This window comes from Musa acuminata, chromosome BXJ2-7 (assembly GCF_036884655.1).
Source record: "Musa acuminata AAA Group cultivar baxijiao chromosome BXJ2-7, Cavendish_Baxijiao_AAA, whole genome shotgun sequence".
NCBI lineage: Eukaryota > Viridiplantae > Streptophyta > Magnoliopsida > Zingiberales > Musaceae > Musa > Musa acuminata.
The window spans coordinates 1,739,978-1,761,492 of NC_088344.1; the positions used below are offsets into that span (position 1 = coordinate 1,739,978).

The 21,515-nt window shown below is 36.1% G+C and overlaps 2 protein-coding genes across 4 annotated transcripts; both read left to right on the top strand.

Moving 5' to 3' along the window:
- Positions 1-463: 463 nt before the first annotated feature.
- Positions 464-13,872, top strand: LOC103990863 (pyrophosphate--fructose 6-phosphate 1-phosphotransferase subunit beta). Its single transcript, XM_009410148.3, has 16 exons — positions 464-892; positions 1,034-1,195; positions 1,304-1,425; positions 3,848-3,901; positions 4,063-4,169; positions 4,290-4,395; positions 5,038-5,101; positions 5,759-5,847; positions 6,645-6,776; positions 6,925-7,095; positions 7,204-7,319; positions 7,685-7,796; positions 10,362-10,446; positions 13,232-13,276; positions 13,392-13,460; positions 13,549-13,872. The coding sequence occupies exons 1-16, from the start codon at positions 709-711 to the stop codon at positions 13,623-13,625; spliced, it is 1,695 nt and encodes a 564-aa protein (XP_009408423.2). The 5' UTR covers positions 464-708; the 3' UTR covers positions 13,626-13,872.
- Positions 13,873-14,659: 787 nt separating this feature from the next.
- LOC103990862 (E2F transcription factor-like E2FE) lies at positions 14,660-18,318 on the top strand. 3 transcript variants are annotated; one of them, XM_009410147.3, is made up of 11 exons: positions 14,660-14,830; positions 14,917-15,037; positions 15,123-15,200; positions 15,300-15,347; positions 15,453-15,573; positions 15,715-15,788; positions 15,899-15,971; positions 16,053-16,126; positions 16,221-16,290; positions 16,396-16,617; positions 17,769-18,318. In XM_009410147.3, the coding sequence occupies exons 1-11, from the start codon at positions 14,739-14,741 to the stop codon at positions 17,849-17,851; spliced, it is 1,056 nt and encodes a 351-aa protein (XP_009408422.2). In that variant the 5' UTR covers positions 14,660-14,738; the 3' UTR covers positions 17,852-18,318. The 3 variants fall into 3 exon arrangements, with proteins under 3 accessions (XP_009408422.2, XP_009408420.2, XP_009408421.2); XM_009410145.3 differs by having other exon boundaries at positions 16,221-16,617; positions 17,769-18,313; XM_009410146.3 differs by having other exon boundaries at positions 16,065-16,126; positions 16,221-16,617; positions 17,769-18,313.
- The last annotated feature ends 3,197 nt before the right edge of the window (positions 18,319-21,515 follow it).

Genomic DNA, 21,515 nt, shown 5'->3' on the forward strand with positions numbered 1-21,515 from the left:
CAACTGATCGGAACACCAACCGAAGCGCATTAACACCCGGGTTGCCCCCACACGCCACACCAACGCCACTGACAGACGTTGCCAAAGGTACGACCCTGCAAACGGTCACACCGGATAGCGGTAGCCCTTCGCTATAAAAACCCCTTACCTACCGAAGGCCAGGGGGAGCAACCTAGAGAACAAACCCCAAGCGATTATTCACTAACTTAATCATCGGAGGGGTCGGGTCAAACATCCCGACCCGACCTGTGTGCAGGTACGAAGACGAGGTGTCCGACGCTCGAAGCCCAAGCACGGGACCCCACCCTCACGGAGGAAGACGGTGGCCCACCGCCGCGACCGAACCTGAATCTAGCCGCATCGGCCCCGAGGCCACGGCAGCAACAACAAAAACAATCATAAGAAAGAATTGTAATACAAGTAGAAGCTATTACCTGCGTATCAATACGGAGGGTTCGACTTCGTTATCGTAGTGATGCCAAATGTCTCACGCGCCCGACCGCCCACAGTACACCCACCCACTGATATCAAACCCACCCCGACCACCGACTCCCTTGACGTCTCTCGCCGTGAACCGATGCGTTCGAACGCCCGGTGTGTTATTTCGTGGTAGACGATCGAGATAACAATATTAATAATAGCGAGGGGTCGCCACTTGGTTTGTCTTCCGGTTGTCAAAGTCGGTTTCGCTCGTTCCTTTCTGTCGCCATGGCCTACGCGAACTCTGTCCTCCCCAAGGGTGGCGGCAAGAGCCCCTCTCCCGGCCGCCTCGCTTCTGTCTACAGCGAAGTGCAGACCAACCGTCTCCACCACCCGCTCCCTCTCCCTTCCGTTCTCAAGGGCCTGTTCAAGCTCCTCGATGGCCCCCCGAGCTCCGCCGCCGGCAACCCAGGTCGCCCTCCCGACTCGATCTCGCTGGCCATTGCGGGGGATCGCTTTAGATCTCGCAGATAGATGGAGGGGTTTTTAAGATTCGGGACAGAAAAGTTGTTCTTCCCCTTGATAATGCTTTGATGATGTTGATGCTTTGTAGATGAGATCGCCAAGTTGTTTCCTAATATGTTCGGTCAGCCATCGGCAAAGTTGGTGCCGACGGGCTCGGTTCCTGCGGATTTGCCCGAAGGTTTGAAGATCGGCGTCGTCTTGTCTGGTGGCCAGGCTCCCGGTGGACACAATGTCATCTCTGGGGTCTTCGGTGAGCCACTCTGCCGGTGCCGCTAATTGCTTTGTTTGTTCATTTCGTTTTGTTTACTTCAATTGGTTTGTTGTAATTATTATTTATTTTCCTCTTGGAATGTGTTAGATTACCTACAGGAACGCGCTAAGAGAAGCACCTTGTATGGTTTCAAGGGAGGTCCGGCAGGGATTATGAAGTGCAAATATGTGGAGCTGACTCCAGAGTTCATCTATCCTTACAGAAACCAGGTATTTGATTCATCGTTGATGTTTGTATTGCCAAATACTTTTCACTGAAGAGGGAACCTCGATATGGATATTTCTATGAACTTAATAATTGTTTCCAGATTGCAACATATTACATGTTAAATTGACAGTGATATTTGACTGATGCTATCAAGGGTCTATTAGCGGAAATGAAAAAAAAAATCACAGAATTGAAAGCTCGTGACAACTATTAGCGTTTCTTCTTATTCCATTGTTGAGGCAATATAGCTAATTTTGGAATATCTTTTCTTAGCTTATCTGGTTGAGGCTGATGTTGTGTTTTCCTAACTGAAGGATGCTGGCCTTCGTACGTGGCCCACCTTATTTGATGCAAAAAGCACAAGGTTAACTATATAATCAGTGACAAAGGCTGCTTCCTGAAAACAAGAGATTGAAGTTTTTTTATAACAATATGGTCTTGGTGAAATAGCAAATATTTATCTGGCCTCAAAATTTCTCAAGTTAATGATAGGAGAATTGGCATGTTGGTGTGATTAAATTTACCAAGTGCTGAGCTTAGCTTTGAGATATTGATTTGTTGCTCCTATTGCTTGGTAGTGGTGTCAGTTTTATGAAAGCAAATTCTGTAGTTTGAGTCATTTTGATCCCTTTGTTTGCCCTCTAACAATCTGCTTAGCATTATGTTGAGGACTCATACAACTTCTTAAGCAAATAAATTCATTTTTGGTAAAGTTCATAATTAGCTTTTCGTTTGAAATCTAAGACTTATAGATTTTTTAGATGGAACATATCTTTCTTTCTCGTAACAAGTACTTCTGGGACAAAAAGAAGTAAAAGTAAAGTATTTTTTTAATTCTTCTTTAATTTTCTTGATTATAAGTAATTTTATAAGTAAAACTAAAGCTAAAATTATGTGCGCCCTAAGAGCTTTCTAAAATAATGAACTTAACTGTCAATTGTGAAATCAGTAGGTCGATTCATTTCATTGCATTTTGCAGCCTTTGATGTCCCCCATCCAATGAAGTAGGGGTATTAATTGTCCAGTTGAAACCAACAAATATAATAAATTAAAAATAATGCTAGGCAGTGTTGTTTTGTTAATTCTTAGGGAAAAAATGGTTCAATTAGAAAAGAATTGAAAAGTACAGTTTATGAAACTAAATCGAGAAGTACTACATATATGTGTTGTATATTTAATATACTACTTTTTATTTTTTTCTAATAAGTAATAAATAGTTTAAAGTTTATCATAGTATTACTTTTACTCCAGATATTGCTAGACTATTTCTCGAGCTTCTCTTAGCTAATTTGACCTGAACCATGTGCAAAACAGGAGCAAAGCCTGATCTTCTGGATTGGCTTACTTTTCTGTGTATATGGTGACTTGGTTTTGTCTGGCTTAGAATTCTAGTGGAACCAGAATTTTTGGTTTAATTTGAATGTATTATCTATTCTCCACACCCCGCACAATCCCATTTGAAAGGAGAAAAAGATCTCTATGCTGCAACTTTTTGATATGTGGCTAAATCTCAGTTTTTATGATGACGATAGTAATTGGCAGGTCAACTTCTACTGGAAGCTATTAGATTGGGAACAATTTTGGTAACATGTAGGGGTTTAAATGGATATGTTCTGGATGAAGTGTTAGTCAAATATCTTGTTGCATGTGTTTAACAATGATGATACCAGGAAACATGAAATTAACTAGATACTTTCATTTTGAGGTATGCCATACAAGAATTCAACTAGTTAAGAAACAAATCTAAACCTCCTAGTGAAAAATTTTGTGAATAAAAGCTAAACATGCCTTGTGCAAGAGGATCATGCGTCAGAACATGATGGTGCAATCAATTTAAAGACTGTAATTTTAGTAGATGGATTACCTTTAGAGAAGGAAAATTAATATATGGAAATATGGATAAGGATACTAGGATTTTGAGATCTAATCTACTTCCGTTTGCCATACATATTGAACTTTTGCTCTATGATATCATGTTTGTAATAATATTAAAAAAATTCCATGACAATTATATCAGTAATATTGTGCTGGTCTGGTACTGTATTGACATACCAAAACATAAATTGTACTAACTGGTATTCACATATGAAAGAATATCATAGAATTTTTTTTATTGGTGTATGAAGGCAGTATCTTATTACAGCAGATTGGTCAATTTGTGCCAGTCGAATAAGATACAAATGTGATACCTATTTAAAAATCTTGTTGATATGCATAAACAACATTGTTGCCATATTTTGGCATGAAACATATTACTCCTTTATGAGTTTGCATTCTTCGTGGTTATGCACACAGTTTCCACTTACCTTCATGTCTTTGTGAATGCTGAAATTATCTTTTAGTATAACATATGTATCTCGTAAGTAAAAATTCTGTTCTCCACTTTATAGCAATATTAATAATCTTAAATTTTGTTTGGAATAGGGTGGGTTTGATATGATCTGCAGTGGAAGGGACAAGATTGAAACCCCAGAACAGGTGCTTCTTGTTGTTTTCCTTAATTTATTTGTCTAAAAATGTAGTTTGACAAGTTCTTTACATTTTCTTTACATTTTTTTATTATATGTGCTCATTATAATAACTTTGAGTAACCTGTGATGTCTGTGTTTGACATTTCATTGCATGCTTTTATGTATCAGTTTAAGCAAGCGGAGGAGACAGCTATGAAACTCGATTTGGATGGACTTCTTGTTATCGGTGGAGATGACTCCAATACGAATGCATGTCTCCTTGCTGAAAATTTTAGGTAGGACAATGAAACAAATTAATAAAATTATAATGTTCCAAACTTCCAACCATTATGATGTTCTTGATGGTTTGTTTTACTCTCCAATTTGTCCACTTTGTATAACACTGGAATGATTAGGCAAAAGAATATGAAAACTCGGGTTATTGGATGCCCAAAAACAATCGATGGAGATTTGAAATGCAAGGAAGTTCCAGCAAGTTTTGGATTTGACACAGCTTGCAAGGTCAAACATTGTTCTTTTTTATTTTCTTTTTCATTTGTGCTGTGGTATGTGCCTATTTAGGGAAGCAAGATTCTTATGTTATGATGAACCAATAATTGGAACTTTTGTTATAGGCTTGTAGCTTCTGCTTATATTTAGTGACAGTGCGACACCACATGGTTGTTCTGTTTGCCTTTTATCATGTAAAACATGTAAAAGCCTCCTCTCTTTTTTGTTGAGCGAACTGTTACTTTATGTATTGGAGAACCACACCTGAATTGAGAATCTGAGGTTGGTGAATAATGTTTCAGGTTACATGTTGAACATTTGCACCAGTGAAGTGAAAATTATTGTCAACCTAGGTGCAATTTCAACGCTATTTACAAATTTAAATAGATCTTCTAATAATTTTGTCACTGATAACTGTAAAATGATATTTCCTCACCAGTTATCAACACAGTTCAACTTGCTAACTTTACTGGTTACATACATATGAATGCATACTTAACAAAGATGCAAAATAATTGAACTTCTTAGTCTGCCACTGGAGATTCTCTCATGCTGCCACGTGAATAAGAATAAAATATTCATTCTTAGGCAAATCTATGTCCATCTATTTTTTTCCTTGCAAAGTTCTCTCAGTGATTTTTACTTGCTTTGCAGATATATTCTGAAATGATAGGAAATGTCATGACTGATGCACGGTCAACTGGAAAATATTATCACTGTAAGCTAATTATGCTCTACAACTTGTTATTTAGATATTATATGTTGCTAATTTTCTAGTTACTACATACTAGATTGGTTAATTGTAAGGAAATTCTTTTTACACCCATCTGATAAAAAAGAGCTTTATGTACCCACTGATCTCTCAAAATTCCCTTCATGATGCGGTCCACTCCTTTTGTGTTGTCAAATTTCCGTCTCATCAAGGTTTTTGTTAAGTATGTGAGGGTATGGGAATTGGGAACCATGTCTGTTGATGTTAGTGAAACTTCGCATGGTAACTGATCTGCATGATCTGGTCTAGTTTGAAATAGCCCTATGGAAGTTTCAGTCTTTTCTTTTATCAATTTTGATCAGTCTCTTCCGTCAGTTTTGATAAGCAACTGATTTCAAATTGTTCCTGCTCAAATATAACCCTAGTCCTTCGAGGTTGTAATTTTTAAATGTTATCATTATCATTTTTTTCCTTGCATTTCTGCTTTGTATGATTGACCTACAAGATTTTAGTTAGCCCCTTATAGAAGAAAATGCTTGATGCATAGGCACATTAAACAGTGCAATTTGCAAAAGTTTGTTTGTACTGTCCTTGCTAATCTTCAAGTTACACTTGCTTGATTTCTCATACCTATGCTAAATGATTTGATTTCTGTTTGTGCAGTTGTAAGGTTAATGGGGCGTGCTGCTTCTCACATTACATTGGAGTGTGCTTTGCAAACACACCCAAATATTGCTATCATTGGCGAAGAGGTGCTTTCCTTGATTTTAGATGTTATGTTCAAGGGTAATTTGACAAAATAACTTATGTTATTGATTTTCCTCTGCCAAATGTTTGGCAAATTCCATTTCCTTAGTTATATGATTTGTCACCTTTTGGATAGAGAAGACATTCATTTGTTGTGCTTCCTCTATTTGAAACCATGGTTTTAATATGGCCAGGTATGGTATGTAACTAACGGTATTTTCTAATCTGGCAGTCTATCGGTAAGTGGGCTAAGGTAAACCAGATGGATCAAGCTGATATGAGGCATATCATTCTATATGGGTCTTGTACCATCCAGTGCGGCCCTTGTACTTGCCTTGTACCATTTAGTATGGGACTCCTATTGGGCTTACTGCCCAGTATAGGCTTGGTAAAGGTTTATACTGGGGTCTTACCCTCCTTGATTTGAGTAGCCAACTAGTTGTTGAGGCCTTGTCCATGCTATAAACCAAGGTTTGCCATCTCGTACTGACCAGACATACTGGTCCCTGGGTGTATTTTTTTCTCTCTTTAAAAGTTGACCTACAAAAGTAGAGATATTTCATACATTGATTAAGATCGAGAAACTTAGTATGTCAACAGCACACAAAGGCCTACTATCTACTTGAGAGTTGAGACAATAATAAATACTTGGTTTTGACAACGATGATACCTTAAACTCCTTCTGATTGTTGCATATAGAAAGTGCATTTCTGATTGTTGCATGTAGTATTCTATGTTTCATTTATAACTTAAAATGTTGTATGCTTTGTTGTATTTGCTAAGGTCCCTCTTTTGCTTGTAGGTGGCTGCCAAGAAGCAAACACTCAAGAATGTGACAGACTACATTACTGACATAATCTGTAAGCGTGCAAAACTTGGCTACAATTATGGTGTCATACTTATTCCAGAAGGATTAATTGACTTCATTCCTGAGGTATTCAAATTTTATTTAATTTGATTTGATGTTTTAAATTTTATAATTCATAAATTGATTTATTTTGTATTCCCTTGCATTCATTTATTTGTTTATATATCATCATGAACTGGAGTGTTGATATGATTGTTCTCTTTTTATTTTTTAGGTTCAGCAGCTTATTGCAGAATTAAATGAAATCCTAGCTCATGATGTAGTTGACAAAGAGGGATTGTGGAAAAAGAAACTTCAACAACAGTCTCAGCTGCTATTTGAATTCCTTCCCCAAGCAATCCAAGAGCAGCTGTTGCTAGAAAGAGATCCACATGGAAATGTACAGGTAAGGCAAACTGCAGAGTACCAATATTAAGTTATTTCTTGATCTTTGATGAGAAAAAAAAGGGTTAGTTTTTTTCCTCTTCATGGCATTTTACTATTACGTGGTCAGGTTGCCAAAATTGAAACTGAGAAAATGCTTATCTCCATGGTGGAAACTGAATTGGAGAAGAGAAAGTCTGAGGGTACATATGCTGGACAGTTCAAAGGACAATCCCACTTTTTTGGGTAAGAGTATCCTTATTAATTATTGAATTGGTCTGATTTGAATGGTGGACTTAAGTTTACTGCATTGTTAAATGTTGTCTTACTGGGCATCATGGTGACGTTGCTCCAGCAACTTGAGTGTTGTGGATTAGAATAACCAGCTTAGTCTCTTTGCAAGCAAGGAATACATTGGACTTTCTTCAGAGTGGAAGCCTTGTGTGCTGACCCTCTCTTATTGTTGGGTTGATAATCCTCATGCCACTCAATAGCAAAATTTTACTCACAAATTTTGAGGTTGTTTTGATAACATTGTGAATTAACATTAATGCCAGATGTTTTGTTATTTTATGTTGCTCTAGTTTTGATTTAGGGATCTACGTTTGCAGATATGAGGGAAGATGTGGCTTGCCTACAAATTTTGATGCCGCTTATTGCTATGCATTGGGTTATGCTGCTGGAGCTTTATTACATTCTGGGAAAACAGGCCTCATATCCTCAGTTACCTTCGCTTTCATTCTTATTTCAGAGAACTTTCTTTCTTTTTCTGTTCTAATAATTCATCTTCATGCACTGACATTATGAAGTACTGTCTAGGAATTCACTTGATACATACTTGCATACATATCTACATTTTAATATCGAGAGTTGTGCTAGTATCCTATTGGTAGGATTGAGCCCTCAATCCAACCAACTGAAAATAAAACTTGGAGAAGTCAAATTGAACATCAACTCTATCAAAGATAACTACAGCTAATACATTTAGATGACTTTAAACCAGAAGGTCCCTTTTTGAATCTATCTGGCTTGTGTTTAATTAGCTGCAAATGTAAGAAATTTGATATGAGTAGAAGATACCAAAATTTGCCACTCAGCAGACAAGTAGTTGATGAATAGAGCAGAAATGCTGACAAATTGAGTTTTTTTTGGAAATTTAATTAGCTAGATCGGGTCAAGTAAACCTGTACAATGGAACTAATATTGATTGCTTTCATTCAATCTGACTTGAAAATTGTAGCTCGGAGTTGATATGGGCCAAATGCACTTGGTACAATACATTGTTTGGCTACTGGTTTGAATGTGCCAGGTATCACACACCAGAATTCCTGAAACTTGGAAAGTACTTTGATTTGATTAAGGATACAAATTATTTTTTATCAAAGATTATTCTTTTGGATTTTATTTGAAAACCAAAAATTTCATGATCAAGTGCTCTATTGGCTTGTTGAATGTGCATAGGTATTCTCAAATCACATGATTTTTTGGTTCTTAGTATCAGTGGTTTGATTATTGCAGATCATCTTCTATGAATTCAAATTTTAATGTCAGGCGCATAGTTTTGATTTGGATTGGTAGGATTGAGGGCTCACTTCTGTGATAAGATAACAGATAAGCTAGTGCACTATTTGGTTTTGCCTGCACGTTTATGATGTATATGATGGAAATCATGAAATCAGGACTATGGAGCATATCACTCTACAACATGAGCATGAGCCTTCTGTTAGCTATTTTAATTTAGGACTTTTTCTATGGATGATTGATGGAGGAATAGCGATGCATGGGTTACTTAGTAATTTGTTTAGAAATCTAGTCCACTTGCCTATGAGGACATCTTTTAGCAATCATTTGATAAAGTTGCCTTCCGTCCAATTATCACTCCTTGCATAATCAGCATGATGTTTGCTTCTTTTAATTTCGACGACTTGGTTTTTGACTTAATTAAACCATATTCTTAGTCATAGTTTGTATATTTCTAGAAAAATGATGCAAGGGTATGTAAATGTTTTCCTTGTATGTCAATATTTATTGGGATTCTATTATGCTAAGAGCTTAAGAGTCATTATTATCGAAAAAAATCATAACTTTAAATGCTGAAACATAAAAAATGAATTGTGAAAATCAAGTCACTTTTCAGTTATTTATTTATTTATTTATTTTTGATAGGACAAGATCATGCTATTCTTGGTCATTTCAGATGATTGCTCTTGTTGTTATGAAAATTGTATCAGATGTTGATGGTAGATCTTATCTCGATATGAAAAAAAAATTCTTCCTGCAAATTCTTCTTGTAAATAGTGTGTCAAGTTGGGTAGAGATTTCCAAACTTCACTCATATTAGAATTATTCTGGAACAGTTATATGTCTGACATTCTGGTCTCCACAAGTTATTGCTGTTGGCATCGTAATAACTAATAAGTTGTCTGTAGGTGCATCTGGTAGCACGAGAATGAATCTGATTCAGCTTATCTACTTGACACATGTTTTGAATAAGGTCTATCTTGAACTTGATTCCTATCAAATCCTAACTTGTCTAACCTATCAAATCAGATGAATTTGATTCAACCTAGAATCTGTTTAAGATTTTGACCCAAATCTGTTTGTGGAGAATGTCACATTATGTTGTGGAAGATGCCTTCATTTATTTACATGGTTTATCTGAAAGGAGTGTTGCCGAGTATCTTGTTATGTTATTGTTTTTACACCATATACATATATTATTATTACCTTTAAAATCATCTAGTTCTAGCTGACATAACTAACAATGACTAAACCCATCACCCTGGCTTTCAGTCCTCCTAGTTTAGTTGGATTCGTTTCAACTTAGATCAAGAGCCAGACTATGCCAGGCTTTTGTGGGCTAAATCTTGAGAAAATCTGACTGATTTGCAGTCGACTGATTAATCATCTTGGCACTTTGAAATTGCCTATTAGTTAGAAATATGAAATGTTAGTGTTTTGTGTACTTTTCTTATTTTACCAACTCACTATTCCCTATTCTTCATGTTAGTAGGCCAATTAATGGCATTATACCTTTCCTTGTTGCAAATTGCCAACAAGTTTACGGAATTTGCCACTGGGAGAGTTGTTCCTGGTGGCTTCTTTGAAGCCGGTGACTTCTTGGATAATCATGGGACCTAATTTGAGATAGAATTAGCTTAGTAACTTCAGCTAATTTATTTTATTCGTCTGGTTAAACAACTTTTATGTGCTTTTTTGTTAAAAAGAAACAATCAAATGTCCATTTTCTAGGTTTTGGTAACTCATTTCTTGTCTATCTACTTCTAGGTTGGCAACTTAGATGCCCCCATTGATGAATGGACTGTTGGAGGGACTGCATTGACTTCATTAATGGATGTCGAGAGGAGATATGGTATATCATTCTTCTTTCATTCTCTCATGAATGCATAGTATAGGTTCATTGTCTACCCTTCTAGATTTCCATTACAAATCTGTAAGTTTCATGTTAAGACTGAGCTTGTTTGTTAAGCAACTTTTCCCTACATTTTGTGCCTTCCTTAGATAGCTCAGTAGCTGTCCATGCGGACTCCCTAATGTTATATTAGCTCTTCGAGTTTTCTTGATCTGTTTGGATTGTTTGTTGGGTAAAGTTCCAAATTGGAAACAAGAAACTTTACTTAAAACCAGGGTCTGTAGTACCGAACTGTACCGCCCGGTATGGGCGGTACGTACCGGTCCGACAGGTTGCCGGTACGCGGACCGCCTGTTACCGATCTGAGTGCACTGTAGTACTGTAGCAGTGCTACAGTACTCGACACACCTTAGTATACCGCTCGGTACACCTGGGTGTACCGCTCGGTATACCGTACCATACCGGTACCGAGCCCAGGTTAAAATACCGGTACGGTACGATATTACGAATCTTGCTTAAAACATACTCAATTATACTTTCTTCTCATTTTTCAACATACAGTATTGACAATGTAGAAGCAGATAGCCTTTTTTTGGTTTTTGAACTCTTACAGAAGGCATCCTAATTGGCTAGCCATCATGATAGTCATTGTCCGGACTCCGTAAACTAAATTTCCTCTTCTTATTGTTAAGCAGACTTACCTCACTTCAACAACTTTCTATCTCAATGTGACATCTCCATTACACTAGCCTTTTGAACAATTTCTTAATTGTCTTTATTCTTAACGTATGAGTGGTCTCATAAACAAACTTTGCAATACCAGATGGTATTTACTGATTCGATAGGTTATTGATAGATAGAGTCCTAATGATTTAAAAAACGCCTAGCGCCAAAAGGCGCTAAGGTCCAAAAATACCCGAGGCGTTAGCCCGAGTGAAGCGAGGCGCTAAAATATAAAAATATATAATATAATTAATAAATATAATTATTTAAATAAAAATATGATATTAAATTAAAAAAATATTACAAAATCACAATATCACATTAACATAAAATCTCAAAATTTAAAATAATAACAATAATTTCAAATAAATAAAAATTAGCAGTATTAAAATCAAAATAATATATTATTAATATAATAAATAAAAAAATATTGTTATTAGTATATAGTTAACGGTATACTATTAATATACTGTTAACAGTATACTATCGAGTCGATGTGAGAAGAAGAGGTAGCAGCGAGCAACGGCAACGGGAGCGGGAGAGGCGAGCGACAACAATGGCAGTCGTAGCGGTAGCAGTAAGAAGAGATAGCGGCAGCGGGAGCGGCGAGCGACGACAGTGGCAGCGACAGCGGTAGCAGCGAGTAGCGGCAGCGGGAGCGAGAGCAAGAGCGACGAGCGGTGATAGTGGCAGTGACAGCGACAACGGGAGTGGGAGCGACGAGTGACGATAGTGGCAGCGGTAGCAGCAAGCAGCGGCAACGACAGCGGTAGTAGCGAGCAGCGGCAACGGGAGTGGCGACAGTGACAGCGGCTGTGATGAGCAGGGTTAGGGTTGGGAAGTCGCGAGAGGAAAGCTGATATCGGTGCTTTAGTTGGTTCGATTGAACCAACTAAAGCATAGGAGACCGAACCAGACCTAAAACGTTGGTTCGGTCGCCTGGTTTAACCCAGGCGCTCGCCGGAAATGCCCAGCGCCTAGGCTCGGGCGAGCGCCCAAGTGGCGCCTCTTTGAAGCGCGCCGCCTGGAAATGAAGCTAGGCCCTCGGGCCTCGCCTCGCCTCAGCCGAGCGCCTATTGAAATCACTGAGATAGACCATGGCATTTTTCCTTTTTTCCAGTCTTTTTTAGTTGGGTGTACCACCCGATACAGTTGATACAGGATTGTTACTGTCTAGTTGATACCGCTTGGTATGGGACGATACAAATACTATAGGGAGCATTTTTTTTACTTTTTCAGTCTTCTTTAGATTTTTTATTGAAACTCGGTATGGTACCCATCCGAACCTCCATTACAGTACACGAAATTGTGAACTTGCTCATAGCAATGTTGTAACTTCTTTTTAGAAGTTTCGAAAGATGTTATCCTGTTAACTAAATGCAATAAGCACACCTGTCCACTTAACTCATGACACTTATTTCATAAGCAATTTGATAAATAATAGACATAAGGCATCAATAATTTTTATACTTTTTGACCTTTTACCTTAGGATGTGTATATACCCTATCATAATGCTGCTGATTTTGAGATCTTTGGCCTTTTGATGTCTTTGTTCGTGGTTGTACTTCTAATTTAACTACTTGCCAGCCTGTCTATCAATTTTATCTCATCATGAAACAGCATGGATTTTGTTGAATTGACAGCATTGATTGAAAGTTGTTCATTGGCTACAATTGGCCTACAGGTAATTGGCAATGGTCACCAATAAATCTCAGTAATCATTTTTTGGTGATCACCAATAGTGGGTGTTTTATTCAAATGATATATGGTCTATTTATGAACATTTATGGACTGAACAACGTACAACAACAGCAGGAAAAAAAAAATGATAAGTTACACCAGCGATCACTTAACATGAAATAACCACCAAAAGTTTAACATGATAAAGTTGCATTTTCTTGTTTTACTTGAATCATTTAGGGGCAGCCAATAAGCACTTTGGATGTTTTAGCTGTGACATGGACAAGTTATACTGGAAGGTTCCTTCCAGAACATTATTTTGCCGTTGCTTGATTCCTTTGTGTGCTTTTGTTTTCTCATGAAACACGAATGTGCCTCCAGGTAAGTTCAAGCCAGTGATCAAGAAGGCAATGGTGGAGCTGGAAGGTACTTCTCTCACTGATTAAGTGATTGAAATTACTTCGATCATTGTACACTGTATTTTGGTTAATTTTCCTTTGGATGAAGTTAATATTAATCCCCATGAAACCATTCACTTCAGGTGCACCATTTAGAAAGTTTGCATCCATGCGAGATGAGTGGGCTCTCAATAACAGATACATTAGCCCTGGTATCATCTCTCCCTTCTATGTCAATTCTGTTGTGTGCAGAGTGCAAATTATTGTGTAGAACTAAATGTCCATTCAACTACTATGCAGGTCCTATTCAGTTTATTGGTCCAGGATCTAACAATGTTAATCACACCCTACTTCTGGAACTTGGAGCCCAGGCTTAGGTATTGTAGAAACTCCTTAAAGAGGCTTTTTCTGGAGGACAAATGTGATTGTCGTTCATAGTTTCCCCTTATTTTCAAGAAAAGGGTGAATAAATGTTTTTGAGAATCAACAGTTCGTTCTTGTTGCATCTGTTATTATCGCTCAGGATCTTAATTGTAATCAAGTTAGTCAGATGCTGATATCACTGGCTTGTTTCTGGTTTCTGTTTAATAAGAATGAATAAATGACTTCAGAAAGTTTCACAAATTAGATGTTGCAGTCGATATCTATTGCTTTGTTTCTTTTTTTTTGCCATTGTTTGCGCTGATAGGTCAAAGAGGACATTATGTCAGTGAAGATTGCTAAGAAACAAGAGTTTGTTTCTTTTTTACCATGTGATGCCCACGTTTTCATACGATTGTTTATGTTCTTGCACCAGGGAAAAGAAATAAAAGGAAATTGGTAGAGAGCATGAACTTATGAAGTATATCATCATTGTGATGGATTAGAGGAGATGAACCATAGAGAGGGGAAAGTACATATACTAGACGGCTAAAACACGAGGAGCAATGGCAGGAAATCATTAGGGTGACCTGATAGCCTTCAGAAACACAATATTAAAGCTTTAGTTACGTATTTCTACGTGTCTCAGATGTTATATGTATGGTATATCGATATCATTGGTTTTATTATTTATATTTTTTTTTTAAATATTAGTTTCTAATTTATATTTAAATCGTAAAAGGGTTATTATTTTGTCAGTATCTTATTTTTAAAGCCTTAAAGTCGATCACGTGCATCCCTCCATCCATATCTGGGAGGCATCGTCAATCCACCTAATCAACAACTTTGATTGACCGAATCACCCTTACCGTATGGACCCAAAAACACGCATACTCGAGGGCATTTACGTCAACACATTTTTGGGGAGCGCGCGGCAATGTCAAATTTTGAATCCCCACGGGCGGCGGGCGTGCGAGCCGAAGAAGAGAATACCAATTCCCTCCCATATCGCCAAATCCGCGCCCTTTTAACGGCCGCACTAGCTACGGTCCTCTTCTAACCAAGCGCTCCAGTCTCTGTCTCTCTTCTTCCTCCTGTCTTATTCTCGATCAAGAAGAGAAACCAAAGGGATGTCTTCTTCTCCCTCTCGGTTCTTGGATTCTGGGTCGAAGCATCACAGCTACTGCCGGAAGCAGAAGTCCTTGGGTGTCTTGTGTTCCAAGTATCAACTCTTTTATCCAACTTTCCTCTCCTTTTCTTTCTCCCTCCTGAGTTCTAATTTCGTTTCCGTCTGTTCGAATGGTGAAGTTTCGTGAGCTTGTACGATCGGGATGGCGTCGAATTGGTGGGACTCGATTACGCTGCAAGGCAGCTTGGCGTCGAGAGGCGGCGGATCTACGATATTGTCAACGTTATGGAGAGCGTCGGGGTGAGATCTGGTCCTTCGGTGCCTTATTTTCTTTGTACAAGTGTGGGCTTGGATTTCACGCGGATCATTTTTGGTGCGTGGATAGGTTCTTGCAAGGAAGGCGAAGAATAAGTACTCTTGGATAGGGTTTTCGGGGATCCCAAAGGCATTGAAGGAACTCAAGGTCCGGCCCTCAAGATTATCACCTGAAGCTACCCTTTCTTTTCTTGCCCTTGGCTTGCCCTAAATATTTTGTTCTGTTCATATCCTTTGTCTGGAGCAGGAGGAGGCGCTGAGGGCAATCTCCGGTTCTGATGGCCCATGTGAAAAAGTAGGCTTAGTGTTGATTTTGCACGTCTCTTGTTATGACTGAAAGCTGACATCTCGTGTGCTGAGATGGTTAATTTTTTTCGTTTCGATTGATTGTGTGAGGAAGGAGGTTCTTGAGGATGAAGATGACGACAGTGAAGGCCAGAATCATGATGACGGGGATGAGAAATTTAGCAAACTGGATAATGCTTCTTCTTCAGGGAATCATATTTGCAAGGCCCGATCTGGTATACATCTTTGAACTGCTTGCTTGTTTCTTGTGTACTTCTGCTAGCCGCGATTTGTGAAGTACAAGAATCGCTTCTGTTCCTGATATTGAAATTGTTTTTTTTCCTTTCTTAATGATTCCTTGTTTATTGCTTCACCAGCTACCGACAACAGGAAGGAGAAATCCTTGGGCCTGCTCACCCGGAACTTCGTGAAGCTTTTCCTAACCTCAGACGTAATCTCCTTCACTTGTTGCATTACACTTTGGTTTAGGTTCTTTACATTGGTGCTTACTTATAGTCTTATCCCATTATTTTAACTGATTAGCATTGCAACATTGATTAGGTAGACACAATCTCACTTGATGAAGCTGCAAGACTACTACTCGGTGATATCAGCGACCTATCTAATATGAGAAGTATCTGCCAACCTCATTTGATCTTGTTTTCTTCAGTGTAAATATACCTTTCGTTTTTTGGATTTACTTTTAATTACTTAGGTTACAATGCAGCAAAGGTTCGACGTCTGTATGACATAGCAAATGTGTTGTCCTCCATGAGTTTAATCGAGAAGGTACCATTTTGGCATGCATATCTTTAAGAAATGGAATAGAAGAATAGCATTCTTATCTATTGCTTTTTTGCCTTGGTTAAATTTACGATTTCAGATACAAGTTGAAGCAAGGAAACCAGCCTTCAGATGGTTGGGAACAGAAGGCAAGCCTAAGACGGATACTGGTGGGACATTTGCTCCTCCCCCAATTGTAAAGCCGTTGAATAAGAGAGCATTTGGAAATGAGATCACTAATGTAGATATGAAAAGATCTAGGTTGTGTTGTACAGTGAGTAAGAAGCCTGGCAAGGCACAAATGAGGAGTGATGACTTGAAGGAATGCAATTTGACAGCACAAAAGCAATTGATCACGAAGAGCGGGTATGTTTTTGGTCCCTTCTGCCCTGCTGGGATGACAAAAATGGATGGTGATGTTGAGGGAAAAGGTGAGAGAAGTACACAAGATTGGGAGAGCTTGGCATGTTCCTTGCGTCCGCAATATCACAACCAAGGTTTGCTCCATGTACCTTGATGTCTTTAACTATCTGCAATTTTTTTCCTCGTTTAATCATGCTGAAGCATATATTGCTTGGTAGTCTTTTGATGCTTCAATTTGTTTGTGTTGTTGATTTTCACTGTCATTAATCGGATATTTTTCTTTTCCCAAGTAAATGTTACAACTGCTTGTCATACATGATTTCTTCGCCTGGTGAAGCTACAAAGAGATCTGATTTTGCATAAAAAAAAAACTATCTGTGCATTTCCTATTGATTTAGGCGCACTCTGCTTTAGTGACCATTTATCAAGGAAAGGCAGTCTGTTTCTTATTCTTTGATAATATTAGATGTGACTAAAATGTAGGATTAAATTTCCTGTCCTCCTTAGTATGCTGATTTCATTCTCAGAGGATAAACCATATTTTGCATTGTCATGTATGTTTCATTCTAGATATGTATCATCAATGTTTCTGTTTAATATTAATGTCTATTTATGATACTGAATTATGATATTATTTTCTGGAAAAGTTGATGGGGTTTAAAAATATTTTTTAAATTGCTGAAAGGAAAATCTAAAAAGAAAATTGGATGTTCTTTAATATGTATTACATTGATTTTAGACATTCACATGAATATAACCAATACATTTTGGGTTTGCCCCTTCATACAAAAAAAAAAAGGGGTTAAATTTTACAAAATTTATTAAAAAAACTAGGACATTTTTTCTACCGCTGATTTCTAAGTGCTGTTTATAATAAGCAAATTGCCAGTCCATCAATCTTTTCAACCAGTTAAATAATCAACATCCAAATAGGGAGGAGCTAAATGTGCGTGGCTACTTTATACAACTTCAAAATCTCTAGTAAGGCTGTGGAAAAATGACGAGGCCTTCAGGAATGGGCATTACTATATCCAATGATGTCATATGTCTATTCATTTTCTTTGTTAAATGTCGCTGTTAACTAGCTAGTAATGTCTAATCTCCTTTCCTTTGATCTCTAAATTTGTCATTCTCATAATTACCAGGCATGATGAACAGACAAAAATGTGCTGCAGTGGTGGTTGATGTTATAGTCATCAAACTGATTTACATGATTTTAAATGAAACGTGATTTGTATAATCTAGACATTGCACTAAAGCAAACATTTAAATATACCTGTTGCAGCACTGAATGAGCTTTTTACTCATTACATGGAAGCATGGAAATCGTGGTATTCTGAACTCGCTCAAGGAAGCTATAATTTGTGACAACCAAACTTGAAGAAACTTTCGTGGGCAAGTTTTACGACCCCGCCCCTCCTTTTTTTATTTTCTTCTTAGAAAAAAGGAATGCTTACATGACTGACCCATAAGTCTGTACAAGTATTTTTCTTATCAGAGCACATCCTTTGTTGTTTGTCGTTGATCTCTTGTATTTTCTCAGTACAGGGAGTGAGAGGGCTATCATTGATTTTCAAGAATTACACAGTTCATTCTGATTGATCTGTTATTGTCCTATCATTAAATCTCACATAATCTATGTCCGAAATGGATGCATGATGTGCGACTTTTTGTTTTTTTTTGTTTTGGAGATTATGAAACTTTCAAGGAAGCTGATCATGGGAAATGTGCAATGCAAGCATCGGTAGTGCTGAACCATTGTGTCGAGCAGGTTAGGATCTTATTTTGACTACTTGTGCATAGTATCCTGCATACGATTGTGCACAGTATCTTATTTTGTGAGATATGTGATTGGGTATCAGCTATGTTTCGTAGTTTCGACCTCGTGATGGTATTATGAATTTATAAGGATCTCTATGTTCCGATTTATGGTATCCAAAAGTTTATGCATAAACGTAAGTTATAAGATCTATAGTTTCCTTTTTAAACATAATTACAAAGGCCATTCCGCTCTTTAAAAAAATATTATTATACATAGCGTGGTTTTTTAAAATTTTTTTGAACATTGTATTCTTTTTTTTTCTGTAGAACGTTTTTATTATGAAAATTGCTAAAAGTGCACATCTTGATAATCTATTTGTCCATTTACCCTATAGGACAACTAATTATTGTTTTTCTATCCAAAATAGGAAGACTTTATTGATCGATTCGGGTTGAGATGGTTTAACATTTTAACTCTGTTAAGAAGATCTATAAAGAAATTGGTACAGTATACGATGAGTTATTATCATATTATGAGTGTTGATCTTGATAAAGAAGCACAAAACGTTTTTTTTATCATTTTTCTTTTTGACCCCTTTTTTTTTCTTTTCCTTCTCTTTATTTCCTCGCATCGGTTGTTGTTCTTCTTGTCCATCGCGTTATTCTGTCTTTTTCCTTTCTTCTTAATCAAGAAGATAAAAAAAAGCCATGTAAACATATTGATTGCTTTAAAAAAAATATTTATGTCATACTACAATTAATTTATTGTTATATTAATTTATTGATTCCAAAAAATAAAATTTTTAATTCAAATAATGTTGAAAAGTGTTAGTTCCTTTCATTGAAGATGATGAGTGTTCATACAATGATCTATTTGTTGGTAAGGAATGATATTTTAATGATATTAAAGTTATTTTATTATTATTTTGATATATATATATTATTTTGTAATCAAAATAACATTTTTGTACAACTGTTTTGAAATAGGGTTGAATTTAAAAAATTATTAAAAAACTGTCATTTCAAAAAAATTGAGATTAAACATAGTGTAACTAGAAGTTATAAGATAAAAGTAAAATGTAAAGTTTCCAATTGTCAACAGATGATAATAGTTCATGGTGGAACTGATAGGTTTCAAATTATTATGTTTCTTAATGAGAATAATTGTAATTCATCAATTATTGATTATACTCCAAAGATGATTATTGTTGATATTTAAAGAAGATTTAGAGTTGTTTCATATAAGAAGACTTATCTTATACAGAATATTGCACTTAATGAGGTTCATGGTAATTTCAACCAATCATATATTTATATAATTTCATTTCTAATGGAGTTAAAAACTGTATGAATTTGAGATTCATGTCTAAATGACTTTCATTAAAAAAAATATTTTCAAAAAATATTTTTGACTTTCGAAGATTGTCTTACAAGTTTTAGATTATATATGCGACATGTTTTTTATATCCATGCAACACATTTATCTTGCGGTTCTTTCATTCTTTCATAACGGCTACATCTATTGATGATTATAATAAATTATTTTTAATTATATTTGCTAACATAAATTGAGTGTAGGGATTCATGGGAATAATTCTTGCATCAATTAAGAATATATATTATAGGACGTGAAATTTTGATTATTATTAGTGATCAAAATCTTTTTTTTTTTTTTTTTAACTATGGAGGAGTTCTTTTCAGCAATATATCATGGTTATTGTATGATTCATCTATCTACAAATCTTGTAAACAATGTGCTAGATAGAGAGACTGCCAAGCTGTTTTAGGTTATTACTAGATCCCCTATTATACACAAGTTTATTGAATGCAGGTAAAAGTCGAGAAGAAATCGTATAGAAAATTTTATATGAATATTTGAAATTGAGAAGGAGAAATGAGCTTCCTCGTATATCCCTAGATGTCATTATACAATGTTCACCACAAATATATCAAAAATAATGAATTCATTATAATGGATGTTCATGACTTATGATTGAAATGATTAAAAGAAGGGTTACTGAACGAGTCTACCTTTATCATGAAATAACTTTAAAATCAACTTATCAAGGTGAAGAACAAAGGTTAATACTATTGTGTTTTTCCTCTGAATTATAAGTGCAAATATTCTTTGAAATAATTATAATAGATTTAGAGACAAAAATTATTAATATTGACATTTTGATATTTTAGGAATTTTATATTCTCATGTTATAATTGTCATTGAGTAATTTATATTCCTTTTATGAAGATTATTATACAACGTACAATAAATTTATAATAATAAAATATTTTATATGAGAAGCAAATAATATTGGATACAATGAAAATATAATCATATCGTATTACCTTCGAGAATCATGGTGTAGGTTGGTTAGAAAAAAAAAAGAATTAAATCATTACATGGTGGTAAAAAAAAAGAATAAGTGTTAAGGTTCCAACATTTATATGGATCCATCATATTTATATGGATCTATGAAATTTATGTGAAAATAAGAAATAAAATGACCAAAAATAGAAAATGACACGTAGTTTATAAGCTAAATAATATATAAAAATATTTTAAAAAAAGTTTTAAATAAAAAACCACTAACATATGTCTATTTGGATCCAATTGAAGTCTTTTGTAAACTTTTCAGGTTAATTGGACCCATCCTTGTGCGATTTTGAGTTTTGAGAAAACATCATATTGTTTTGGATAAAGATTTTATTTTTTTAATAAATACTCAAAATATTGATAGTAAAATAATAACTTCTCATAACACTGAATAATAAACAACCCTATAGAACCCTAGCTATATAATAATAAATCAAAAGTTTACATTTCCTAACCAATATTTTTAAAGAAAACAATCAATCCCTAAACATACTTTAAAGAAAATATTGAAGCTCTATGGCAAATAATATTAGTTGCCTTTATAGTTTTCGAACCCTAGAAATAGGAAACACTCAAACCCTAAAATATTCCTTACAATAATGATAGAATAGAAGCTAAAAGGATTTGGTTTCATCGAACTTGACGTTCGTAGACACGACAGAACTCAACTCTAAACACAACGAGACACGAAGTCAATGATACTCGAAGATCGTGGAGAACATTACGAAAATAATGATGGAATAGAGTGATAAAAAATTAAAGGTTAGTCAATTTTTGATCACTCTATTCCATCTTTAATAACTATGAAACAGGGATGTACATTATACAATAAAATTCGGTTCAAGTTGTTGGTGAACAGATGTGTCATGGTTGATGAGTCAGTGCGGCCAGGTCCAC

Bases quoted from the DNA above. Each gene is read 5' to 3' on its own strand.
- LOC103990863 (XM_009410148.3), top strand. From the start codon at position 709: ATGGCCTACGCGAACTCTGTCCTCCCCAAGGGTGGCGGCAAGAGCCCC. The intron at 6,777-6,924 runs GTATTCAAATTT...TTTATTTTTTAG, and splicing joins TAATTGACTTCATTCCTGAG to GTTCAGCAGCTTATTGCAGA. The intron at 13,461-13,548 runs GTATCATCTCTC...ACTACTATGCAG, and splicing joins TAACAGATACATTAGCCCTG to GTCCTATTCAGTTTATTGGT.
- LOC103990862 (XM_009410145.3), top strand. From the start codon at position 14,739: ATGTCTTCTTCTCCCTCTCGGTTCTTGGATTCTGGGTCGAAGCATCAC. The intron at 15,574-15,714 runs GTATACATCTTT...TTGCTTCACCAG, and splicing joins TATTTGCAAGGCCCGATCTG to CTACCGACAACAGGAAGGAG. The intron at 15,972-16,052 runs GTATCTGCCAAC...TTAATTACTTAG, and splicing joins CGACCTATCTAATATGAGAA to GTTACAATGCAGCAAAGGTT.